The 24,186-nt window shown below is 38.6% G+C and overlaps 5 protein-coding genes across 5 annotated transcripts; 3 read left to right on the top strand and 2 right to left on the bottom strand.

Moving 5' to 3' along the window:
- On the top strand, positions 1-2,586 carry LOC140774607 (protein NEGATIVE GRAVITROPIC RESPONSE OF ROOTS-like). Its single transcript, XM_073117672.1, has 6 exons — positions 1-192; positions 305-383; positions 611-1,137; positions 1,228-1,387; positions 1,509-1,554; positions 1,650-2,586. Exons 1-5 carry the CDS (start codon positions 187-189, stop codon positions 1,526-1,528), a joined length of 792 nt encoding a protein of 263 aa, XP_072973773.1. The 5' UTR covers positions 1-186; the 3' UTR covers positions 1,529-1,554; positions 1,650-2,586.
- Positions 2,587-3,308: 722 nt separating this feature from the next.
- Positions 3,309-10,070, bottom strand: LOC140775195 (UDP-glycosyltransferase TURAN). The gene is made up of 16 exons (XM_073118473.1): positions 9,879-10,070; positions 9,096-9,129; positions 8,495-8,550; positions 8,274-8,408; positions 6,286-6,434; positions 6,094-6,183; positions 5,925-5,991; positions 5,787-5,850; positions 5,552-5,687; positions 5,072-5,238; positions 4,867-4,977; positions 4,720-4,781; positions 4,569-4,621; positions 4,397-4,472; positions 4,043-4,171; positions 3,309-3,654 (listed from the first exon to the last, which is right to left on the bottom strand). Exons 1-16 carry the CDS (start codon positions 9,969-9,971, stop codon positions 3,628-3,630), a joined length of 1,449 nt encoding a protein of 482 aa, XP_072974574.1. The 5' UTR covers positions 9,972-10,070; the 3' UTR covers positions 3,309-3,627.
- A 402-nt stretch (positions 10,071-10,472) lies between these two features.
- Positions 10,473-13,980, top strand: LOC140774469 (uncharacterized). The gene is made up of 5 exons (XM_073117476.1): positions 10,473-10,705; positions 11,081-12,014; positions 12,133-12,228; positions 12,619-12,755; positions 12,986-13,980. The coding sequence occupies exons 1-5, from the start codon at positions 10,545-10,547 to the stop codon at positions 13,170-13,172; spliced, it is 1,515 nt and encodes a 504-aa protein (XP_072973577.1). The 5' UTR covers positions 10,473-10,544; the 3' UTR covers positions 13,173-13,980.
- Positions 13,981-14,104: 124 nt separating this feature from the next.
- LOC140774470 (uncharacterized) lies at positions 14,105-17,346 on the bottom strand. The gene is made up of 6 exons (XM_073117477.1): positions 16,946-17,346; positions 16,753-16,860; positions 15,126-15,293; positions 14,870-15,041; positions 14,473-14,546; positions 14,105-14,365 (listed from the first exon to the last, which is right to left on the bottom strand). The coding sequence occupies exons 1-6, from the start codon at positions 17,216-17,218 to the stop codon at positions 14,285-14,287; spliced, it is 876 nt and encodes a 291-aa protein (XP_072973578.1). The 5' UTR covers positions 17,219-17,346; the 3' UTR covers positions 14,105-14,284.
- Positions 17,347-19,469: 2,123 nt separating this feature from the next.
- LOC140774477 (probable polygalacturonase) lies at positions 19,470-23,424 on the top strand. Its single transcript, XM_073117486.1, has 5 exons — positions 19,470-20,059; positions 21,381-21,501; positions 21,754-22,002; positions 22,508-22,661; positions 22,862-23,424. The coding sequence occupies exons 1-5, from the start codon at positions 19,664-19,666 to the stop codon at positions 23,382-23,384; spliced, it is 1,443 nt and encodes a 480-aa protein (XP_072973587.1). The 5' UTR covers positions 19,470-19,663; the 3' UTR covers positions 23,385-23,424.
- Positions 23,425-24,186: the final 762 nt, after the last annotated feature.

Here is a 24,186-nt window from a genome sequence, read left to right as displayed (position 1 = left end):
CCAAAGAAAAGTCTGGATATGGTCAGAGCTTTGGAGATGCATTTGCTAAAGTTTCTCGTGTTCTTCCTTTCCCTGGAATTCTGGTAGCTACTTTTCTTGCACCCTTGGCAAAGAGGATGATGAAAGCCACTCAATAATCTCTCTCTCTATTCTCTCTCATAAAAGGTCTCAAGATTAGTAGGAGATATGAGAGTAAGGACTGCTCACTAGCTTAAGCTTTGCTATTGGCAATGACAGAGATGTCAATTCTCATACCATCACCATCTGATGCCCAACCTTTTTCTTTTTCTTTTTGTGAGTGTAGATCCTGAATTGGATGCAAAATAAGTTCAATGGAGGACAAGAGAAGAAAAGATCTGACTTCGGTTCGAGCTCAAGTGGTCGTAAGTTATTCGCTCTGAGTAGTTAGTTGTTTCTGATAATATGATCAGTGTGATCCAATTCTCCATGTTCTGATTGATCACTTTCTCAATAAGATAGCTTTGTAGTTTATTCATCTGTTGTTCTTTTGCCAACTTAATTTCTTTCCTCATCTCATCTACTGGATTTCCGGTTGTAACGTTAATTTGCATAAGAATGGGATTCTAATCCCTGGCACTTGTTCTTTTAGGTGTTCCCATCCCAGATGTTGGCAAAGAAGAGCTCAACAATTTGCCCCATCCTTTGTTGTCCATTGGAACATTTGGTAACAAAAACTTGAAGGAAGAGCCACAGAGACACGAGTCTTCAGAAGATTTACCGGATTTTACGTTAGAAGAAGTCAGAAAGTTACAAGAAGAGCTGACAAAGCTTTTAAGACGCAAGTCCAAGTCTAGCTCTCATAAATCAGAGACAGGAGGAGGTGAAGAGAAAGCTAGTCTACCACTGGATAGATTTCTCAACTGTCCATCCAGCTTGGAGGTTGATAGGACCGCAGGGCCCAAATGCTCCGGCGATGTGGATACCGATGATAATGGCGGCGAATTCTCGCCCAACACAAAGATCATATTATGCAAGGCAAGAGATCTGATAGCCAGTAACAGGGGTGCAATCAAGCAGAAATCTCTCAAGTTTCTCCTCAAGAAGATGTTTGTGTGTAGCGGTGGCTTCGCACCGTCTCCGACCTTGAAGGATCCAACAGAGTCAACGATGGAGAAGGTATGATTTCATGTGACCATCTTCATTTTGATCTTTTTACGCAATTGTGATCGCCCACATTGCTCATTTCGTCATGTTGCTGAATGAAAGATTATGAGGACACTACTTCACAAGAAATTCTTCCATCAAAGCTCGCCTTCGACGTCGACAAAGAAGTATTTAGAAAACAAACCTATAGAAAGAGCTCTGGAAGATGAAAAGGACGACAAAGGAGATGGGTCTTATAGATGGGTCAAGACTGATTCAGAGTGTGAGCTATTCTTCACTTTAATACTAACAATAACACCACACATGCTTTAATATACTGATGGATTCTTTTCTTTTTCTTCTTCTTCTTCTTCTTCTTCTTCTTCTTCTTCCTTTATATCCAGATATTGTTCTAGAAATATAAGCAACACTGGATCTAAGACATTATCGGTGAGAATCTAGACAGAACTCCCCCTTCTTCAGATTTGATTATTCTTTCAACTCATGATAAAAATGCTAAAATTAATATGTGGCATACTTTGCAGGTAAAAGAGCACTTATAGTTCATGCGTTTCTTTTTCTTTTTCTTTTTCTTTTTCCTTCATTAAATCCCTCAAGGAGCTCAGACCATTATATTGGAAGGAAAAGCACAGCAATGGTTGCATAGCATATAGAATGCATCAGCTATCCAAGATGTTCACCAAGACAAATATAGCCTTTGCGCATTCGCAGCATAAAGGACCTCGCCCCTGCAGTCGATTGCACGTGCATTTATGAGAAGGCTCGACGCCGCCGTTGGAAGATGATGTGTCTTCAACTATTTGAGCTTTGAATGTTTATAGAGATCTTCTGGAAAATATTTGTTTTCGAAAAAGTAATCTCCTATATCAAATTAGGTGAGAATAAATTTACTAATATATATATAGGGATTAGAGATTCTTGTTGATTCCAGTCTTCATGAAACAAAGGATTCACCATTTACAAGGAGTTGCTTATGTGCCACTTAAAAGGACTACTCCGGGTTGAGAATTTAGATGCATCCCTCCTTGCCTAAATAGGTAATGCAAGTTGAGCATCAGGTGGAATGCCAGTAAAAAACTTGGGTGAGATTTGAGAAGCTGCCGCCCAAGTTTTACACTTTTTGTGGGCTTGTGCCATTTGGAAGGAGGAGGAGGAGGAGGAGGAGGAGGAGGAATAGGAGGAGGAGTGTACATGAAGCAAAATTGTACACCTTTGGCAAATGCCGATGTCCCTTGAATGGGGACCTTGTAAGCTGGTTGATCAAGAACTCGGCCAAATTCAACGAAAGACCATGCATCTGCTTAAATGTCCCTTCATAGCTATTAACTTAAAAAAAGGCCTCTTTAGATTCATCCTAAGGGTTGCCCAGTGAAATTAGTCATTTTTTGAGAAATATTATCAGTGGAATAAGTTTCAGTTGTTGTATATCCTACTGTACTCTGCAAAGAGGTGACAGTTGATTCCTTTTCTCCCAAGCTTACAGTGTGTCATAACAAAGATATGATGGCATCCCTCTTATTACGTCTTTTAACCTTTTCCTAGGTATATACGCCTTTATTCAATCAAGTTGATGATGATAATCTAAGACGGAGCTTTATTACTGGCAAGAGTGAATAAACGGGCAAGATTCTATTGACTCTTTTTTTCTTTTTTGGAGAAATAATTTAATTTGATTAAACCACCAAACTACATTTACACTCGTTTGTTCTATATTTAAAAAAGATAAAAACTTCCCATAAATTTCTCAACAAAATCTTCAGTACATTTCTTCTGAAGGACATCTTCTGGCTCCACTACCTACGTGGAGAGAATCTTCACAATGATAACAAGATTTCATAAACTCCATTTCTTTTAGAAATTTGAGAATGCTGCCACCAGTCATGATTAGTTGGTCTAAATATGAACGAATATATTTGGGGCCCTACATAATGTCCTCCGTAATGTTGTCCCTGACCATAATGTTCTACCATGGCGAAAGCAAATATGATAATCCAACAAAGTAATTGCCTTCCATGTTCCATTTGATATCCAGGCCTACACTAGAAATTTCTCTAATCAGAGATTAGCTCCTGGTTTCTCTGGCTAAGGATCGTTCACCATATCAGCATTCATAAATCAACTCATGCAGATTAAAAGGAAAAACAAAAAAGTAGGCTACTTTTAACGTCGCACTGAAATGATCGGATAAAACGTGAACCATACTAATGATTAAGATAATCCAACGTCACATTATCCCAGTGTGGCACCATCAACCCTGTTAGTACGTCCAGCCCCAGCTAATCAAACATCACCAAAAGTTATAATCAGAGTCTAGTGGTTATTTGTGCATATGAACGGGCTTGCAGTCTTGAACTCACGAGACCCTTCGAGGTGTTATTTATTAGTCAATCAGCATTGACTACAATTACTATATCTCCTCACCATGTGGACTCCCGTGTAACTTAGGTCCGGTTCTCCCTCGTATGATGTATCAGTTCTCCAGATTGTTGTTCTCGATCATCATCAGTCTCTATGCTTCCCTTCAATAACCTGCATTTAATCCAAGCCCTTGAATATGAGAAAACATGCATATAGAAATTAGTGTGCAGATCATTTGTAGCATTGCAAGAAGTGTAACGGGAATCATTAGAGAAAATGATTTAGAGCACCTTAAGTGACAGAAGCAACTAGGAAAGATGCAAAGAATCAAAGAAGACCTTTTCAGGAAAACAAGATGGAAACAATGTTTAAGATGCCATTAACTACTCCAGTTCGCATAATCATTCAAGAGCATTTTTGCATAAGACACCACTATATAACATATAGCCACACCCTCCATGCAGTTTCAACACCACCCATAAGATAATATCTATAAAATTTGTACAGCCATGGATTTTAGGTAGCATCACAGTAAAAAACAACAATTCAGAAAATTTGCCTGGTTTATAAGTGGCAATGCATGTGATTCCCACTCGGTAGACCATCTTGAAGAGGACCCTGTAGCCAATGCACCATCCCTTAAAGATTTCAATGCCAGACAATCTTCAGGAAACCCTTTGAAAAGCATCTGCATTGAATTCGCCAGTAAATAACAAAAAGAAAAAAATGTAATGAACTAAATAAATTGTACTTCTCAACATTTCAGCAATGAAAGAAATTAGGTTTGAAACTGTGAAGGTACTAACTAGAGAATACAAGGTCAACATGGCAATCAGCTTACCATCATCGATGTCAATATTTTTCTTTTCAATGACAGAAGAATATGAAATATATAACTAGCTATAATTCTTACCAGAAGTTCATCAGCAAGCTCAGATGATGAGGAGAAAAGGAGTCCATTTTTCTCAACTTTCACGAGCTCCTTGATGCTAACAGGACATGAATAGAATATCAAATTGATTTTTTTTTTCTAAATAGAAAAATGAATACCAACACCAAAGAGAGAAACTCAAGAAATGACTTACCAGGAGAAAGAAACAGCACAAACTGGCAACCCACATCCAAACATATCAACAACCTGTAAGAAGTCTCTTGATCAGTTTTCCATGGGAAAAGCAATTTGAATTATACCCAGTGTACTTGATAGGGGTTAAAAAGGATTCACAAATGAGCTACCTTCATGGGAAGGTCCAGGCCAGATGAGGATGTGTGCAAGGATACACCTAAATCTGCTGACCCTGAAGTAGTTTCAATATTTAAGGATTTAAGATATGCAACTAGAAAGATGTTTACCTATTGCCAAAGTAAAAAGTGCAGGCCTACCAAGTAATACTGGATAATCCTCTGCTGTGAGCCACATTGTTCGGAAGGCTACACGTCGCAAATTCAACCTTTTTATATGTTCTTCATATTTTCTCCTTTCAGGCCCTTTACCTTAACAAGTTAATATGAGATCAAAATTTGATTAATAAATGATATTATTCTATGTTAGTCAAATACCCATACTCTAAAGCAACAGTAGTCATACCAGTAATAATGAACAACAACCTTGGGTACAGATATTGCTTCCCATCATTGATATCCATCCAGAGCTTTTCCTCCTCGATAGAATCATCCTCATTTAAGGCTGCAGCAACACGCCTATCGTACATGACAGCAGCTTCTAGAAGTATACTGAAATCTTCATCTGGAGTCCTGAAATAGACCAAGGAATGTGCAAGCTAAGAGTCCAATTTACAGACACCACAAATAATTATCATCTTACACAATAACTTACTATCTTAAGGGTTTGGGAAAACAGCACGACAGGTTACTGAATATGAAGAGATTTTCTATGTTTTTGCAAGAGCAGCCTAGGTTCAATCTGATGGGGGTCAAAATGCCCATATATCTAAAAAGAATATTATTAAAGGCAGGCCATAGTAATCAGGATTTTCCATTTTATTGTAATTGTATCGTGCCATGCCCATACAACTTAACTATTAAATCTGAATCGGATATAGCTTACCAACTTGTGCTGCTCACAACAAGGGCAGGCCTGTTTGGTTTCAAGAATATATCATTGTCTGTCATCGTGCTAAACAATGTGCTGCTCAAATGATCAATTTGATAACAGGAAGCTTGATTCTCTTCAACCTTATGCACTGTAGCAAGCATAAAAAAAGCCACTTAGAAGAATGATGACATGCTAATATCTAGTACGGCTAAAAAAAGATAGTAGTTTACTGAAATTACAATATTACCGGTACTGATGCAGTCATGAATGCCATCAGGGTGACAGATATTATTCTCCAACCTACCAAACAACTATGACATGTCGGAAGGTCATGCTGTGAAATAATAAATAAGAGAAGCTGCAGAGAAAGAAAACAATGATTCACCTCATGCTTCTCCCTGAGTGAAGCAGGATGAAAGAACTCAGGAGGCTGATCATAAAGAACTGTTGCCCTATCAATGTACCAATGTCCAATGGGTTTCAGTTTGACTTCTACTACAAACATTAGGAATTTCCATGCATGAATAGTACAGATCACCAAAACTTAATCTTACTTGATACCCCAATTTTGAGCAAGTTCATGTTGCATTGCCTTTGTAACACAAAAGGACCCGTTCGCCGTCCTCCCAAAATACTTTTCAAACCTACAAAGTGCAAATGCATAAAGATCTTATCTGGTTAGAATTGCTAAATAGCCTAAATTACAAGAATAAATATCTTCAGAGAGTAAATTAGATCCATATTACCAAAGATATATTTTAACTATTATATGGCCTCTCCCATGGGACAATGCAAGCAGTGTGTATCCAAAATTGTGCCAGTCAATGATAAATTTAGAACTTCTTAGCCAGCTAGAAAGTTTTACTGCAGCCAATGTGGGAACAGATGGTGGATTCTGAAGATACAAAAATAGTAGAACATCAAGATTCTCGAAGATGCTGGGAAGGTAATTTCACCTGAACATAAATAAAATATACAGTCATCAAAAGGTTAGATGTATGCAAATCACTCCTGACATCTGGAATAATCATATACAGTATAGCCAGTCAAAGCAAAAAAAGAAAAACATAGGAATCTACTATATCATACTCTGACTCTTCGGTGACATGGACATGGAGTTTTATTTTCACTTTTCAAGTAACCAGGTTTTTAATGATCATGACAAGAGAGTTGATCTAGCTGCTTACTCGATGATGCCTACTAAAAAGCACATTATTTTTTCCTTACAGATAAACCATACCCTCTCAATTGGTATAGCTTAAAATAGTTCTGGATCAATTCTACCTCCCCTTCAAAATGGGAATTCTCTGAATACCTAAAATACATTTGATCATAGAAAATTTAAACAGCAAAAGACAATACATACTGACATATGTTAGCCCGTTGCATGTTCAAAGTATCCTACAGCAATGGCACTTTGCTCTTGCAACCAATGCTATCATTTATCTACTAGGCAGTTCTAAACTTATAACTTCTAAGTTCCCCAAGAAGAAACTTTATAACTTCAGGCCCCTATAACCCACCATCCATTCTCCGAAGAACATTTGCTTCCACAATTGGGAAGTGAGAATTCAGAAAGGATTATATCACTACATACCACCATCTACAAAATAAAATTTTGAGATAATGCTACTTAAACCCTATATATTATCACTTCTTTCCACATATCCCCTTAAATTTTTTTTTATCCACATAAACCTTTTGAGCTAAGAAAAGTCTTAACAAAATGGAGTCGTTGAACTAAGAATCTTATTAGCTCAGGAGGTCTTTGTAAATAAAAAAAAGTTCAAGTAGAATGTGAAAAACGGTGATAATTTAGAGGGTCCAAATGAAATTAACCCTAAAATTTTACCCAATTGATAAGTTTGGAACATGGCAAAGCCATACTTTTTACTTATAAAGTAAGCACTAACAATCAAAACTCATAATTTCAATAGGTGGCTGCAATATGCAGATGGCCAAGGAGCCCCCCCAAGGTGAGAAGTAAAATGAGCAAGAGACAAGTCCCCCCACCACATTACCATTCAGTAATTATTGACCTTGGTCAAAACTGCCAAACTACATGGGCATGGAGATCAGTGTTAGTAAAATCACTTGTCTGAACGTCATACAGGCCCAGGAAGACAGTTACTACAAATGGAAACCTTTATGCAAATTCCTGCATTTGAACTACTATTTAATTCTTTCAATATAATCAAGGGAGATTAAGTGAACAAAATGGATTGAACTAAGGAACTAACAAGAGCCAGAAATACTTTTGAGATATATCCAAAACACAGGTATGGCTGTCAAAATCATGAGAATCAGCACGTCACTTCCAAGAAGTTGTCACTATGTATCATTATCCATACATATAACAGGACGCTGCTACTACAGAGGTGCTCTAACCTCCAATGGATACGGAACCTTTTAATTTTGTAAATAATTAATCTAGAATGCTAAATGGGAAAAAGAATCACATCTTTTCTCTAAAAGAAGACCAGTGAGAAGTTTTCATTTAGATAACTCATACTCACACCAGAATTAGATATTACATGCACCAAATCAGATACTGTGAACTTCAACTGCCAATGAACTAAAAGAGCAAGATATAGAATTATTAACTACCTGACATGGATAAAAGAGTTTTCATGCATGATGAGAGGACCCAAAGGCTTATATCTTGTTATTATACTACAAAAGAACTACTTTATGAGAAAAATGCATAGAAATAATGCATTAAGATTAGACTAACCTGCACAATAATAATATCTGGATGAGGAATCTTGAAACAGAGAAATTGAACCAATATAACAAATTGGATTGCAGCTTTAAGTACAAGAGCCAATGCACTTGATATCTTTGATACTCCCGCAAGATTCACTGGCTTCTGAAAAGCATGTGTTTCACGAGTTTAATAGCAAAGGATGTGACATAAGGAGTATAATATGGAAAGAATTCTAAATATGACTTTACCATTTTGTGAAGATGAATAGATGGGTTCTCCTTTATTGCAATATGAGGCTCCGTACCTGTTCATACATTCAACATTACTATAGCAGACAATAATGTTAAATCAATTGACAAACAAGGCCACCAAACATTTATTTGGTAAAACAACTAAATAAAATTTCTTTCTATATCCAACATTTAAGAAATTAACTGATCCAAAGTCCATTTCTCAAGAAAAGAAAATCACTAGCTTATAAAAAACAAGTGGTATCACATCATTAAACTATATTGGTACGACAACTCTACTAGACTACTACCCAAGTGTGTCATCACCTCGTGAATTCAACAGCAAATAAAACAGATCCTCGAATCAACATGTTAAAGAACAGGAAGAGAGGACATCCTCATGCACAAGGCTCTCATCAATGCTAGCAAGATGTACAACACGCAATTAGGGGCTTACTTGTAAGAAATTTCACTGAGCTATCTCTAGTTTACTAAGTACATAACAAGCAGATCTCAGTTTCCTAGCATGATATAGGGCATGCAATTTTCCAGACTAACTAGAAACCAGAATAACAATGTGAACATTGATATGTAAGGCGTGTTTTGCAAAATATAGTACCTCCATTTGCAACGATATCCACCTCTAAGTTGGCCTACAAAAATAAGAGGGGTTCAGTGAGAAAGACAACTTCCAAAACTTTATGAGGATTGGCTAATAGAAAGACTATTAGACATACAAGGAAAAGAAAATATTAGGCACTCGTCACAATGTAGCAATGTTAAAGATCCAAATCTACTATAACTAATACACAGAATTGAATCCATCTGATAAGGAAACAAGAACAACTAACAAGTGATATTGTACTACTTTATTGATACTATAAACAACACTTATAATGTGTGAAGACAGTCTCGTTAAATTCTTTCACTTCTTTTTGCCTTATATAGACAAAAATAGCTCTTTCCCTATAAAAAAAAAGCTCGTCATTTCTTTTGATCCTTCAACTCTTTCTGGCCCATCAAAATATCAAGGCTCGCTTCGTACTGAAATTTTGTTAGCAATTATTTTATCCACAAGCCCTTCCCTTGCTGACATTGCCTCGGCTACATATATAGAAGGAATTCTTTAACTCTTGAGGCATATAATGCACAAATCCGTTTCAAACATTGAAAAAGAAACCTTCTCGATCCAATATACAGCTCCACTCAATTCAATTACTCATGCCTAAGTTGTCAAGTCAGATAATGGATATAGTCAGAAGATCCTCGAACAATATCTAAAACAACTTACTGAAAACATTGTAAATAGAGTAATCCATATACCGCAAGAAAGAGCACTGGAAACATCGGTTTCGGATCGAATTATAGTGTTTGAACGAGACTTACAAATCCTTTTCCGTACCTGTTGGGCAAGAGAAAGCGCGTGGTACTGCATCCGAGGGCTGCGGCCGATGTCGCCGAGAACCACCACCGCGACCCGTCTTCTCTTCTCCATCGGATCCAATCCCAATCTCGAACCCTAGACGACGACGATCCAAGGAATTAGATGGCGCGGTCTTTTTCCCAATTTTTAGAGTGTAATGAGCCGATTGCTTGGGCTTTCTTTCCGATGGTTTTTTTTTTTAAAAAAAAAAATTCCGAAACAATTCCGCCCTTTCAGAAAAGATCATGCGATTAGGAAATAGTAAAAGTTGAGGGTCTAAACTGCAAATTCACCTACAAATTGCTTCTTCTTTTTTAATTTAATTTATTTATTTCTTTTCTGGGTTAAGTCGTCGTGAGAGTTTTGGGAGTAGTGTGACGCCACTTGCAGAAGTCCACGTCACGCCTTCCCACGTCCCCCCTTCCTTAATTCCGACGTATTAGATCGTTCGCCCACGGTTGCACGTATTTACATGCTTAAAAAAAAAAAAAAAAAAATCTTAGACAAATCTTAGTCAAAACCCCTCATGACCAATCTCCAAATCTAAGCTACAGAAAAAAGTCTCCGTCGTCTTCGTCTTCGTCCTCTAAGTTCTCAAGATAGATCCAGCTCTCCGTTTCAAGAAAGAGAGACGAGTCTTCCTCCATGAAGCTTCTCTCTTTCGTGGTGGTTGTCTTCTTTGGCCTCTTAGGTGTCAAGGCTTCGGTACATGACTATAAAGGAGAGAAGTTTGTGGGCACAAGCAATGCTTTTATCCTTCATGGTGGCAGTGAAGGCCTCTATGCCAGTGATGACTCCTTTATTCGGTATTGATGGATGCCTCTTCCTTTCATAGCTTTTTATTATCTAGAATTGTTGGTCAATGGCAAATATGAAATGGGTAGTTGTTTTTCCTAGTAAAGCTTTCTTTCTAGCTCGTGGAGAAGATGATTGTTTCAGACTTTCAGTTGTTCTTAGAGAATTATATTTGATTCTTCGTTTGTATTATGGAAGATAATATTACTCTGTTATTGATTTATTGTTCCTATTCATGTGACTGCTTGTTGATTACTCTGCATTGACATCAGGCGATGTTCTCTATTTTATTTTGAATAATGAACCTGAAAGAGATCAATGCAGTTGATTTACACACACCAGTTCATATATTCATTTCGTGTATTACTTTTTCTGAATGAAATCAGTTTTGAGAAGATCACTTTCAAGAGGGCAAAGGAAGCTGCAGCCATATCGAAGAAGGAAAACAGCACTGCAACAGTTACAGTCATCATCTTCGAGCTGGAAGATCGCGAGACGATAGGCGGCTCACCGTACGGTGGCCTAAGAGAGATCTGCTGCACATCTGACTTGGCAAAAATAGGTGCTTGTCAAAAAGGGACGGTGATTTATCGCCGTTCGAACCGCACCCTGAGTTGGCCTCGAGTATATGCGGCCACCTTCAAAGGAGATGATGTTGAGGCAACTCTACCATCAAAAACCATCCAAATCAAACAAACTGGAATGTACAACCTCTACTTCATTTACTGTGATCAAGCACTTGATGGACTTCTGATAGAAGGAAAGACTATATGGAAGAATCCAAATGGCTATCTACCAGGAAGGATGGCCCCTCTGATGAAGTTCTATGGTTTCATGTCTCTTACCTTTGTCATCCTAGGAGTATTCTGGTTCTACCAGTATGCTAGATTTTGGAGAGAGGTGATGCCACTTCAGAACTGTATAACGCTAGTCATCGCACTTGGAATGTTGGAAACGACATTATGGTACTTCGATTTTGCTGAATTCAACGAAACCGGCATCAGACCGGTCGGGACTACTTTCTGGGCAGCTACATTTGGCACAGTTAAAAGAACAGTTTCGCGTGTTCTAATCCTTCTTGTGTCTATGGGATTTGGTGTTGTGAAGCCTACACTTGGTGGGCTAACTTCTAAGGTTGTTCTTCTTGGAGGAACCTTCTTTCTGGCATCTGAAGTTCTAGAGGTGGTTGAGAATGTCAGCATTGTAAGTGATCAATCAGGAAAGGCAAAACTGTTCTTTGTTATTCCCGTGGCACTCTTGGACGCGTTCTTCATAATTTGGATATTCACTTCACTTGCAAGAACTTTGAACAAACTCGAGGTAGATACTACTCCCTTCTTTGCACTAATATTCACATATTGCCAGTGACAAAGAGACAATAATAAATTAAATTCACTGAAAACTGTATGTTGGGCTCATCTTTCTTTATCTCTAACAGGTGAGAAAAATGACAGCCAAGTTAGAAATATACAGAAAATTCACAAATGCATTGATCGTAGTGGTTATCATATCCGTCGGTTGGATTGGATTTGAGGTGAGATATGAAGCTTCCTTAGTGAATTCACATGATTTTTATGGTTGTTCTTTGCTTGCTTTTAATTGTTTCCTATGTCCTTTTACTTGACAACTTTGTCTCTTACCTAACAGCTGAAATCTCTGTTACTGAAATACTTTCAAGAATTCACTTCAAACTATGCCATGAATTCCATCATTTCCTTCATCAAGCCTCACAGTGCCTGTCTACATTCTTCGAATTCTCAACAAAAATTTATGTAAATTCTTTAATTACTAACGACCTACGAACAGAAAATAATCACTTGCTTATACTTCTGGTTTATCCTGTTCAATAAGTTGTGATCATCAAGGTTTCTCCTTTCATTACTTGTGTTCAGATGGAATTAATGGAGTGAATGTTTTCATGCAGATATATTTCAAGTCAACTGATGTATATAGCCAACGCTGGCAGACCGCCTGGGCCATTCATGCCTTGTGGCAACTCCTCTCCTTTGCAGTTCTTTGTGTCATCTGTATTTTGTGGTCACCATCTCAGAACTCAATGAGGTAAGACACTTAGAAGACTAGTACTCTAGTATTAAAACTGCTACCTTATAGAGTCTCATTGCTATCCTAGCAACTGCATTTACTACCTCAGATCACCTAAGCATTTTCCTTGATATACAACTCTCTTCAAGAGATGACAACAAAAACATACCGCGCTGCAAATCGAAGCATGCTTTGGATTGAGTAGTGTGTATACAAGTTAACGAAAATTTATAAGTTTTTGCAACCAGGTTTGCCTACTCTGGTGACGAGAGTGAGGACTTTGATCAAGAGGATTCTCATCCGCTTATAAAACCTGGACCACTTGCCTATAAAGACAACTGGAGGTATTCTATGTCGCCAGATGCAAAGATTGTTCTGAGGACTGATGCAACTGTGCATAATGATGGCGATAATGAGGAAGACAAGAGAGAGTAGAAAAAGGTTGGCAAAACAGAGCACCGAGATGAAGGCAAATGTTTTCCTATAGCATAATTCTATATCAAGTCACAGTTGTTCATGGATAATTGCTTGATATTTGACAAGGAATATGTAAGGTTTCCTGACTTGTCACAAGAAGAAATACCAGTACAAAGAGTGAGCATCTAGTAATTCGTTTTGTCCTTTGATATATATTAAGGAATTATACAGAAATTTCAATCAAATTACTTTGATTAAGAAATTTACAGAAGGATTAGTCCGGTCATCTAACCCATATATAGGCCATCAACATAGTTTAGGTAGATTTATATCACAGAACATAAAGCACTCTCCATGGAATATTCCTCCATAAATCAAAGTTATCCAAGATTTATTATGTACTGTTAGTGCATAAAAGGGCCAAATAAGGAGGGATAATAAGCACAAATGTCCAAAATGTCCAAAATTATTAGTAATGCAGGAAATTTCTGCAATTAGTGATGCAGACAATTTTCTGCTGATTTCCTAGCTACCAAGCCTCTTCCATTTGACACGAACTTCATCAGTATTTATGTTCTATAAGATGCAGGAGTAAGGCTGCTTCATCAAGAAACATCCAGTGGCAATCCAGTTGTTTTCAGATGCAATAAAACCTTTTGCAAAGTTCTGTACAAAGTGAAGAGAAACCAAACAAATTTAGATTTCTGAGCTGCTAATTTTGACATTTCAGCAATGCAAATTTTCTCGAAAACTAGTGGAACATATTTGCTGATCGTATATCTTCACCCTGTACCAGTTGTGGAGCAAGTGATGTCTAAATTACTTCTAGCACTAATGACAACCACTTCTCTTGCGAAGCAATCAATATATTTGTTACTCACCAAACTCAGCCATCAGAAGATAGCATGGATACCAATTCTGCAAGGATTACAGTGGCACAACTGCAAGCATACTACCAATGGTTTGGCCTCTGATAACAAATACGAAGTTGCTTTCTATATTGCCATCAAAATTCTATCGAAATATCTAAACACACTTATTGACCTTTTACAATGAGTTACATCAATGAAATATCCGAAGAGACAAACTGAAGAAATACTAGAGCAGTACCACGTGTCCTCTAATTGTGTTCATCCTTGAAAGACTCTCTTCAGGAATCCCTGCATAGAGCTACCCATTCCCACTCCAACTGCCTCGGCTAGATATCCAGCCTACAGAGGAATCACAAATTAGTAACTACGCAATGTGCTAGGAAGTGTTGAAAACAAGAGTAAAGAGAATAGAGCAGGATTGCTTGGCAACATGTACAAATTGATACCTCCTGAACAGTTTTCTGGAGATCAATGGCATCTTTGACACGGTGGTCCACAAATACCCACGTATCACGGAACTCTGTCAATACAACACATTTTTACTGATATATAAAAGCCCACACAGTGGAAGATATGAAGAGAACTTTTTTTCGTGCATTTCCATAAAAGCATGACCAATCTAGGAAGAGAGTGAAAATAAGAGTAAAGAAATAAAGCCAAGTGAAAAAAACACAATGCACCATAGAAATTACAGCTGTCATGGCCATCTAACAGATATATCTGAGTTAGACAGAGATTAATGTGATGAGGTAAGCACGAAAAGAGTCAAAAAAGGAAAAAGATTGAAGTCATAACACAAATATCAGAGGGCAGGCTAGTAAAGCAAGGGAAAAGAGAACAAACCTGGAGAATTATCAGTCACCATGTACACCTCAGATGTTGAGTATATACCACCAAGTAAGGTTCTTTTCACATACCAGTCAACATCTGATCCTGTATCTCCAGCAGCATGCCAAATCTCATCCACTAATATGGCTCGCTGCTTAAAACTTGTTGGGAAGTTCATCGGTTGTGCCTGTCAAGTGGCAAGTTGAGCTAATGAAAACTGATTACATCTAGATCTTGTTGTCAGATGAGAGACAAGGAGAAAATGTATCACCTGGATGCTCAGTGCCTGAGGCCACTTGGATATATAAGGTGTTTGCATCTCCAACCTCATACGAATAAGATTTGAGAGTCGCTCACTAAGTATTAAGTTCTTTAATTTCTCTCCCTCTCCAGCATCAATGCGATCTATAAGTCTTTGAAGGCAGTCATCCATGAAAAACTAACAGGAGAATGAACAAATTAGTCAGAGAATAAGTTAGCATAAACAATAACATGATAGACATTAGAAATTTCAGAAGCACCCTCACAGGTTCATACTAAGTCATCAGATGCTGTGTTTTTAAATTTTAATGTAAATAAAGAGTTGAAACATATTCTTTCCATGCAGCGCGTAGGAAATGCCTTATTTATAATCTCATCCTTAACTTTGCGCACTTCACGACTTGATGAAAGCCCAATTCTTCTTACTGTGTTTACATATCACTATGTACTTTAAGCAACCCCGCCTTTCCATTTATGAGGTTCATGATTCCCTTGCCCACAAAGGAAAGGATTCTTTCACATCCCCTATTTAATGAAATTCCTTCAACCTTCTTACTGTCTGGTTCAAATAATTCCTTTTGATCTCCAGCAAACAGACCCATCCCTTGATCTGCCACTCTTATCCTAAGTATTGATCCTCCACTAACAGAGAGGAATCGGACAAGCGAAGCAGAAAGCTACCCTCACCTCGACACACCTCTTTCTCTAGAAAACCTCTCCACATCCTGACCAAGTAGAACAACTGTTCATACGGATATCCTATAAAAATATCCTCCTCGGCCTCAGGGGAACGTGATGACTACACAACACATATTAAACACTTTCTCCATTTTCTCTTCATTAAAATCTGGGACACTGAAATTACAAAAGTACCTTAATTTCCAAAGGAGTTGGAAAACCAGAAGAGTTTGGAAAATACTTCTGAATACAAATGGAAATTACGGAACATCATCAAATACAAGAAAATATTCTAAATTACATGATGAAATAAATCAACATAATTGTACTTTTAAGTGCACCGACCACTAATTTCTAGAAGAGAATCACAACCTAATAGACACAGTTGATGATCTAATGTGGCACATAGAATCTGTTGACATGCACATGCAGCCCAATCTAGCAAATACCTTCAGTGAATACATTCATGGCTGAGCCCCTCTATCATCTTGATGTAGTAAATGCCACAGGATGAATAGCAACAGGTACAGGGAAATAAAAGTGGACATGTGGACAATCCAAGTAAGTTATTCAACTTGGTCAAACTGATAACCACATACCAGAATGAGAATAGTAGCCCAGTTCATCACATTTTCAACTCCTCCAAGTCCTTTCCAGTAATATTAAGAGTATGGAGTAATACAATACATCTAATAATGCTCCATGAAAATGATTAAACCATCTCACTCCAAATATCTCCTTTACCAAATACTAGTTTCATCTCTGAGATTCCCTTTATAATTCTCACATAACAACCACAATTATCATCATTTCCACCTCAACATTTTAACCACTCTATAATTTCTTCGATGGCTATGATCTAACACAAAATTTTAAAGATTTCATCACTTTTTCAGTTTAACAAAATTAATTCGTCTAACAGAGTTCAGTAGAGCATATGAAAAGGAGAAAACGTTGACCTCCACAAGCGCCGCTTCCTTACGAGGAAAAGCCCCAACGATCGATGGAGACACGCCCACGTCTCTCGCTCCAGCAATCATCGCCGACTCACTCCATCCCAACCTCACCTACCATTTTTAACACAAAACCTCTCATGTAACCACTTAATTCCCAAAAACAAACTCCCAAAATTTATCCGGAATCGACCCTTACAACATGGGGAAGGGCCGCACGGAGCACACGTGCCTGCTCTTCTTCGTAGTCTCCCCCAACTCTACTTCTTGCCCTCTCTTGCTCCGACCTCGAAGAAGAAGAAGAAGACGCCTTTGGTGGCGTCTCCTGCCCTCCTGGTTGCGGCACCTCGGAAGGAATCGGAGGCGGAGGAGGAAGTGGATTGACATCAGTGGAGAGGACGCGAAACGATGGGAAACGCCGTGGGGCGACGATGCGGACGAGAAGGCGACGAGTAGCCACGGATCCCATCATTGTCTCTTAGCTCTGGGGAGTGATCTCCGATTGCTCGACGAAATACCCAAACGAAGGAGGAGGCTACTTATGGAAACCGACTAATACGCACGGCAGTAAGGTGCGAGGAGTAAGATCGACCGTCCGTATTGGTGTCGCACAGAAATGAATGTGCGGGTCGTCAGATGGGAAATAAAAGTTTCGCGGTTCGAGTCTGTTCAGTAGGGCTGTCAAAATAAACGAGAAGCTCGGGCTCGGCTCGGGCTCGGCTCGTCTGAACGAGCCGAGCCGAGCCTGAGCCTAAATTTGAGGCTCGAAATTAATTTCGAGCTGAGCCTGAGCTTGAGTCGGCTCGCTCAGGCTCGGCTCGATATGCTCGATTTATATAAAAAAATTAGTATTCACAGTCACACAGCTTAAATTTCCCAAATCTTACCCTCACTCAGTTGCGCCTCATCGTCTTCCTCCTCAAGCCATCGCCGCCTCGTCCTTCTCCTTCGGTCGCCGCCTCGTCCTCCTCATTAATCGGTCGCCGCCTCGTCCTCCTCCTCAAGCCGTCGCCGCCTCGTCCTCCTCATCGAGCCGTCGCCGCCTCGTCCTCCTCATCCAGTCGTCGCCGCCTCGTCCTCCATTGGCAAGCCGCGCATCATCCCGATGGAGGAGAGCCTCGCCGGAGGGGAGTAGAAAGTAGTCTTCTCCTTCGTCACTGCCCTCATCGACGAGCTCGAGAAGCTTCGCCTCCCCCTCGCTGTGCCCCTAGGAGGTCTCCCCCCACCACTGTCGTCGTTGCCACCACCGAAATATGAGGAGAAGAGAGCTGAGGGTTCCGTGGAGGATCTGCTATTTGGACTTGTGATTTGTTGATCTCTTTGGTCATGGTGGATTTAGAGTATTTGGTATTTTGGTTTGATTGATTCGAGATGCAGTTTTGAGGGAGAAGCTGAAGAAGATCCTAGCGTCGGACTTCTTCACCACCATCCATTTCACCACTACCCTTGCCTCCTCCTCTAATAAAGCTCGGGCTCGGCTCAAGCTTGATCCGAGCTCGGTCTGGCTCGGCTCGAGCTCGGCTCGAGTTGAATAGAGCCGAGCTTGAGCCTAAATTTGAGGCTCGAAATTAATTTTGAGCCGAGCCTGAGCTAGAGTCGGCTCGCTCAGGCTCGGCTCGTTTACACCCCTATTGTTCAGTAGAACCCCATGTGTTTTTTTTTTTAATATTCATGAGTACGGAAGCCGGCTAATCCTCTCTAGAAGCACTTAAATTTTTAGTTAATATAATAACTTATTTAGTCTAGACTCTAAATCATATGCATCATCGAATAATTGTTCCGAACCAAATACTATGGACGAATCTACTCTAAGTCATCGCGTTATCGAGCCATCAATCGAGTGGAGTAGTTGAGCCAAATAACTAAACCATCAAATAATTTTTTCCATAATATTATTTATGATTAAAATTAAACTCATGACCTCTTTGATCATAGAATCTATCTATGAAGCACGGTTGTTTATAATATTACTTAAAAGCTTAGTTAAACTTAAATACTTTTATATCTAAAAGAGATGGCCATTTATTTGAATGATAGAAACAAAACCTTCGGCGGCGCGTTCGACTAAACAGACCTGAGCCGCGAAGCTTATATTTCCCATCTGACGACCCGCACATTCATTTCTGTGCGACACAAATACGGACGGTGATATATACTGCTACGCGCCGCCCAAGGTGCTTTATACTAACCGTCTTTGTTGGTGTTGATGAGGTTGTGGATCCTCTACAATCTATGGTGCAGGACTTTTGTTGCAATCAAATGTGCCTTCAAAGCGTTTCATATATTTGTTGCATATTATCCATATTTGACAGTCAAATGAGAAAGATTAGTAAGCAAAAAATTTAAGTTCAAGTAATTTTTTGGCTAATTATTAGTGAATGTCAAAACCTTAATTGCAGAAATCTGGAATTTTCATGTCGAAATATTTTCATTTTGTATTTTTTTAAAATATTGTATATATGTTTTTTTTTAATTTTCTTATAATTTAAATATTGAGAGATAATGTGGAAATGTAACGGGAATATATGAGAATATTGTAGTTTCCATATATTATTTTATTTTGTTTTTACTTTTTGCAACCAAAATTATCTCTAAAATAAAAGCTCAATTTATTTCGTGCAGTCAGTTATGCACAGAATCTTCCTCTCGCCATCCTTCCACCTATATAATGCAACCACCCTTTCCGACTGCACTCCCAGCTCCCGCGCTTTTTAAACGGCTCTTCGGCTCTTCCGTATGTAGGAGGAAACCCTAGCGATCAAAACCCTAAACGTTCCCCCAAATCTCCTCTCTCTCGCTAATGCCGAACCGATTGCCCTCAAATAGACCTCTCCATTCATCGAAGTATCGCCTGCCCTAGAGAAATCTACCATCAAATCGATCCCCCTTTCTGTATCGTTGCTTTTTGATCGAGTCCATGGCGGGAAGCCGTACTTTTGGCTCCAAATTCCACTTCCGCAATAGCAGACGGCGAAGTTGGTGGAATATTACGGGTTTCATTGCCTTGATGATTGTGATCTGGATGCTATTTGCTAATGTCTCCTTGAGGTGGTTGCATGGCGGGGAAGGGGGAAACGTCTTTACACAGGATTGGAGGTCTTATCGCTCGGCATTCAACTTGTCAGAGTTCGGAGGGGTTGGAGATGGGGTCACCTTGAACACAAAGGCATTTGAAGAAGCGGTGAGGGTGATTGCGGAGAGAGGCGGCGGGCAGTTGAATGTGGAGCCGGGGTTGTGGCTTACCGCGCCATTTAATCTCACTAGTCATATGACCCTATTCCTCATGAAAGGTGCGACGATTCTTGCAGTTGAGGTGAGCGATTCTATAAAGTTGGGAATGTTTCCGTTCGCTTCAAATTATATTCTTTGGATCTGCATTTGGAGCAATTTATCCTTTTAAATAACTGGTGTTCTTTGTTATTCTTTTTTGTTTTATCAGATGTGACATTAGTTGTACGTTATCAAAGTCATGGTAACATTTGCGGAAAGTTTGACTTTTTTTATTTGTTCTTGTTAGATTAGTTGAGGTACGCAAGTCCATGTGGACTTAGAAGGCCAGCAAATGTGTCCAGGGTGTGTTTTTATCCTATACAAAAGTTATATTGCATATAAAGTTGTATTTAGATGAAAGTTTTGGGGGTTGGTAGTAATATATCGATATAATTTAGTCTCGAGTAGACAAAGACACATATGATTGTTGTTTCAAAATTTCAGTTTCGTGATTTACAAAACATGTGTTTTTGTTTGATGAACACTGTTAGTTCCTGTGCAGGAAGACTTGCACCACCGCAAGCCTGTCCTTGAATAAAACAGCATGTGTTATGTTTTGGCTCACCGCCTATCTAAAGAAATAACTCAATAAGTCATCATAGGTAAGAAGTATGTGCCAGTAATCCAGTATAATTGAATAGGTCGCCAGTCACAAGTGTTGTAATGATCTACATCTTGGTGAGTCTAATACTGGGTGGCATGGTTTTCTGAGCATTAGTACACTTATTCAGTGTTGGGTATAATATACACCTCTAAGAGTCCAAAAGTATATGGCAAGGGGAGAAATGCTGATCTTAGACTCATTTTCTAATGGTAACTCATATAAATGTATATCAGGCAGTGGTATTTAGGTTTTCAGTATTTATACCTTTTTTTGCTTTTATATAGTGTTCTAGGATTACTTTGTTCAGTTATTATTGATGTATGCTGAATTGAATAAAAGTTAAAATAATCTGAATTGAAGATAGATGCTCTGTTGAATGATTGACTTTTAGACCTTTATGATAACCTTTCCTTGGTACAAATTGTAGATTGCAGTTGTAGTAAAAGAATTTTGGAATGAAGGTGGATGCACTGTTCATGTATACATTGAAAGTTTGAAAAGTACAGAAAGAGATTCCATTGGTATTGTTGAGTAGCAATGTTATTTTGCTTATGATTCAGCTTCCATAAAAAGCAAATGGTGCAATAGTGGACAACTTTGACTTTGACGCACTAGGATTTCATTAGATTAAATACTTATCATTTTATATATTAATTATCCAGCAATGATTGTTTTAAGTGCATGCCATGGTTTTACCTTATGAATTGGAGCTACACTTACTAACATGGTTAATGTTTTATATTTTTGTCTTGTGTATCAGGATGAGAGTAAGTGGCCTTTGATGCCTCCGTTGCCTTCCTATGGACACGGAAGGGAACACAAAGGGGCTAGATATGGAAGTCTAATTCAGGGCCAGTATCTCGAGGATGTGGTCATAACAGGTTAGTCAGTCAACTAATGCATTTTTAATCATCTCTCCTTTTTTCTTATAATTGGATTTTAGTTTCTTTATTTTTTACTTCAAGTTAAGCATTCAATTTCAGATGGACCTTTGTAGCATTGTAATTCACTAATTCTTTGGACTGCTTACATCCTTTCTGTAAATTACATGAAATAGTTGGTAAGGATGATAAAGCCTTGTTACATGAGTCACATTGATTTCATTAGGTAATGCTCTTCTTCTGTGTCTGCAGGACAAAATGGCACCATAGATGGACAGGGTAATGCATGGTGGGTGAAGTTTCAAAAGAAACGTCTCGAGCACACAAGAGGGCCCCTTGTGGAAATCATGTGGTCCAAAGACATTATTATATCCAATATAACTATGCGTGATTCTCCTTTCTGGACAGTCCATCTTTATGTCTGCGATAATGTTACTGTTTCCCATAATACCATCTTGGCCCCCCTACTTGGAGCGCCAAATACAGATGGAATTGATCCCGGTGAGAATGCATCTCCTCTTACTTTGGTTCACTTGTTTAATGGGAATCTGGGAACATGAAGTGTTGGAACTAATCTTCATGACATATTATCTGATGAATTTAGGCTCTTAATGTTTGTTTGGTTATTCATAGAAAGCATATCACCAACTTCAGCTGTTTGCTTCAGAGAAGTTGTAGTTGTTGGTGACGGGGGTTAGGATTAGTTGTTGATAGCCTAGTATGGTTGAGTCAATCCAATTGCCTAGGCATCATATATTATCTTACATTCTTACATCAAAGTCTTTTTTGTCTATTTCAGACAAGTGTAAGGAATTCCAACATACAGGGAGTCAGCTTCCTTTAGTTGAGATTCCTGTTTCCTGTTTCTATTTAGTTACCTCAAGCTTTTCCTCTCTTATTACCTAATGAATCTGCCATTTGATAGTCTATCTGATGGCCACAGCATTTTGAATTGATTTACCTTCTGGTTTTCTCTTCACATGTAATTTTCTTGGTTTCACTGTAGACTCTTGCACGAATGTGGCGATAGAGAACAATTATATAAGCGTTGGCGATGATGCAATAGCTATAAAGAGTGGTTGGGATCAATATGGGATGTCGTATGGGAAACCATCTGCTAACATCTCAGTTCGCAATGTTACTCTTCGAACTACTGTAAGGTGAGAACTATCTTCACTTTGTTATGCACATTCATACATGTATAATCTGCCTGATGAACTAATCAGATGTAGATGCACTTACTATCATTGACATAATTGGCTCATAATGTTTCATCCTAAAGAGATGTTCACTGCCTTCTGCTTATCATGTGCCATTTCATCTGATTCATGTTATAACTCTTAATCTCACTATCCAACAGTGCTGGAATCTCAATAGGCAGTGAAATGTCTGGTGGAGTCTCAAACATCACAATCGAGAACATCCATGTCTGGGGCTCAAAGCGTGGTATTAGGATAAAAACTGCTCCAGGGAGGGGAGGCTACATTAGGGGCATCACATGCCGCAACATAACATTCAACAATGTCCTTGCTGGCTTTGTTGTCAAGACCGACTACAATGAGCACCCTGAAGGCTTTGACCCACAGGCCATCCCCATAATTGAGAACATAACATTTGACGGTATCTATGGCCGAGATGTCCGCATCCCTGTAAGAATACAAGGCAGCAAAGAGATCCCTGTGAGGGGAGTTAACATTCGCAACATGAACGTCAGTTTGAAGTACAACAGGAAGCGAGTCTTCCAGTGCGCTTACGTTGAGGGAGAAGTTATCTTGCCCATCTACCCTGAGCCATGCAAGAGCTTCAACCTTTACAATGAGTATGGGAAGCTGGTAAAGCATGCAGTACCCGAAAATGTTACTTACGCAGATTATAGTTTCTGAAAATCATATTTCAAATTCTTTATTAGTTCTAGCTGATCCTTTTTTTTTTTTCTCTTCTTTTATTTGCCATAGTTCTTAGATTTTCTTTCTCATTTAATATTGAATACAAATGGAGAATCTCAAAAGTCAAATAAAGAGCATATTTTTTTCCTAAAGTACCGACATAGTTCTATTGCATCTTAGATTAAAATTAAATGTTCATATGACAAAAACGAGAATTCTAAATAATCGGAAAAAGCTTTTTATCAATTACCTTTCCTACGTAACATTGGATTGCTCAATGTGAAGGGATCATAAGGCTTCAAGGGGAATATTTTTGTTGTTTGGATAAGCACAAGTTGTTCGGCATTTTGGGCCACGAGTGCAAATTGCGACTGACTATTTCTTCGGTGGGAGTCTCCCTTTCACGTTATTTTCGGTTTGTCTTTGTCCCCCTTCATCTTCATGGCCAATGTTGCTATCTCTTAGCAGCCACAAAATCGAATTATACGGTGCCAGATATTTTCTTTTTTCTTGGCACAGAAAGTGTTCCGCAGACTCCAAGCAACCGTTGCTTTTTTTTTTTTTTAAAAAAATAAAATAAATAAATAAATAAAAATAAATCAAACAAACGAAATCCTGATTCGTTTTGAGGAACAGAAACCATCTCAACTTTGTTTCCGTTTCTCCGGGGTTCCAACTCTTGGAATCTATAATCAACTCGCATCTATTTCATTTGGTTTCAACAAAGTTGAATTCAAGTTAATTCTAGAATTAATTATTTATATATTCTCTAAAGATTTTTATGAGGGTATGTAGAAAC

Source organism: Typha angustifolia, chromosome 13 (genome assembly GCF_048772165.1).
Source record: "Typha angustifolia cultivar Huaian chromosome 13, ASM4877216v1, whole genome shotgun sequence".
In the NCBI taxonomy this organism is placed as follows: domain Eukaryota; kingdom Viridiplantae; phylum Streptophyta; class Magnoliopsida; order Poales; family Typhaceae; genus Typha; species Typha angustifolia.
Note: the sequence above shows the minus strand (reverse complement) of the source record. Positions and strands in the feature narration are given on the sequence as shown.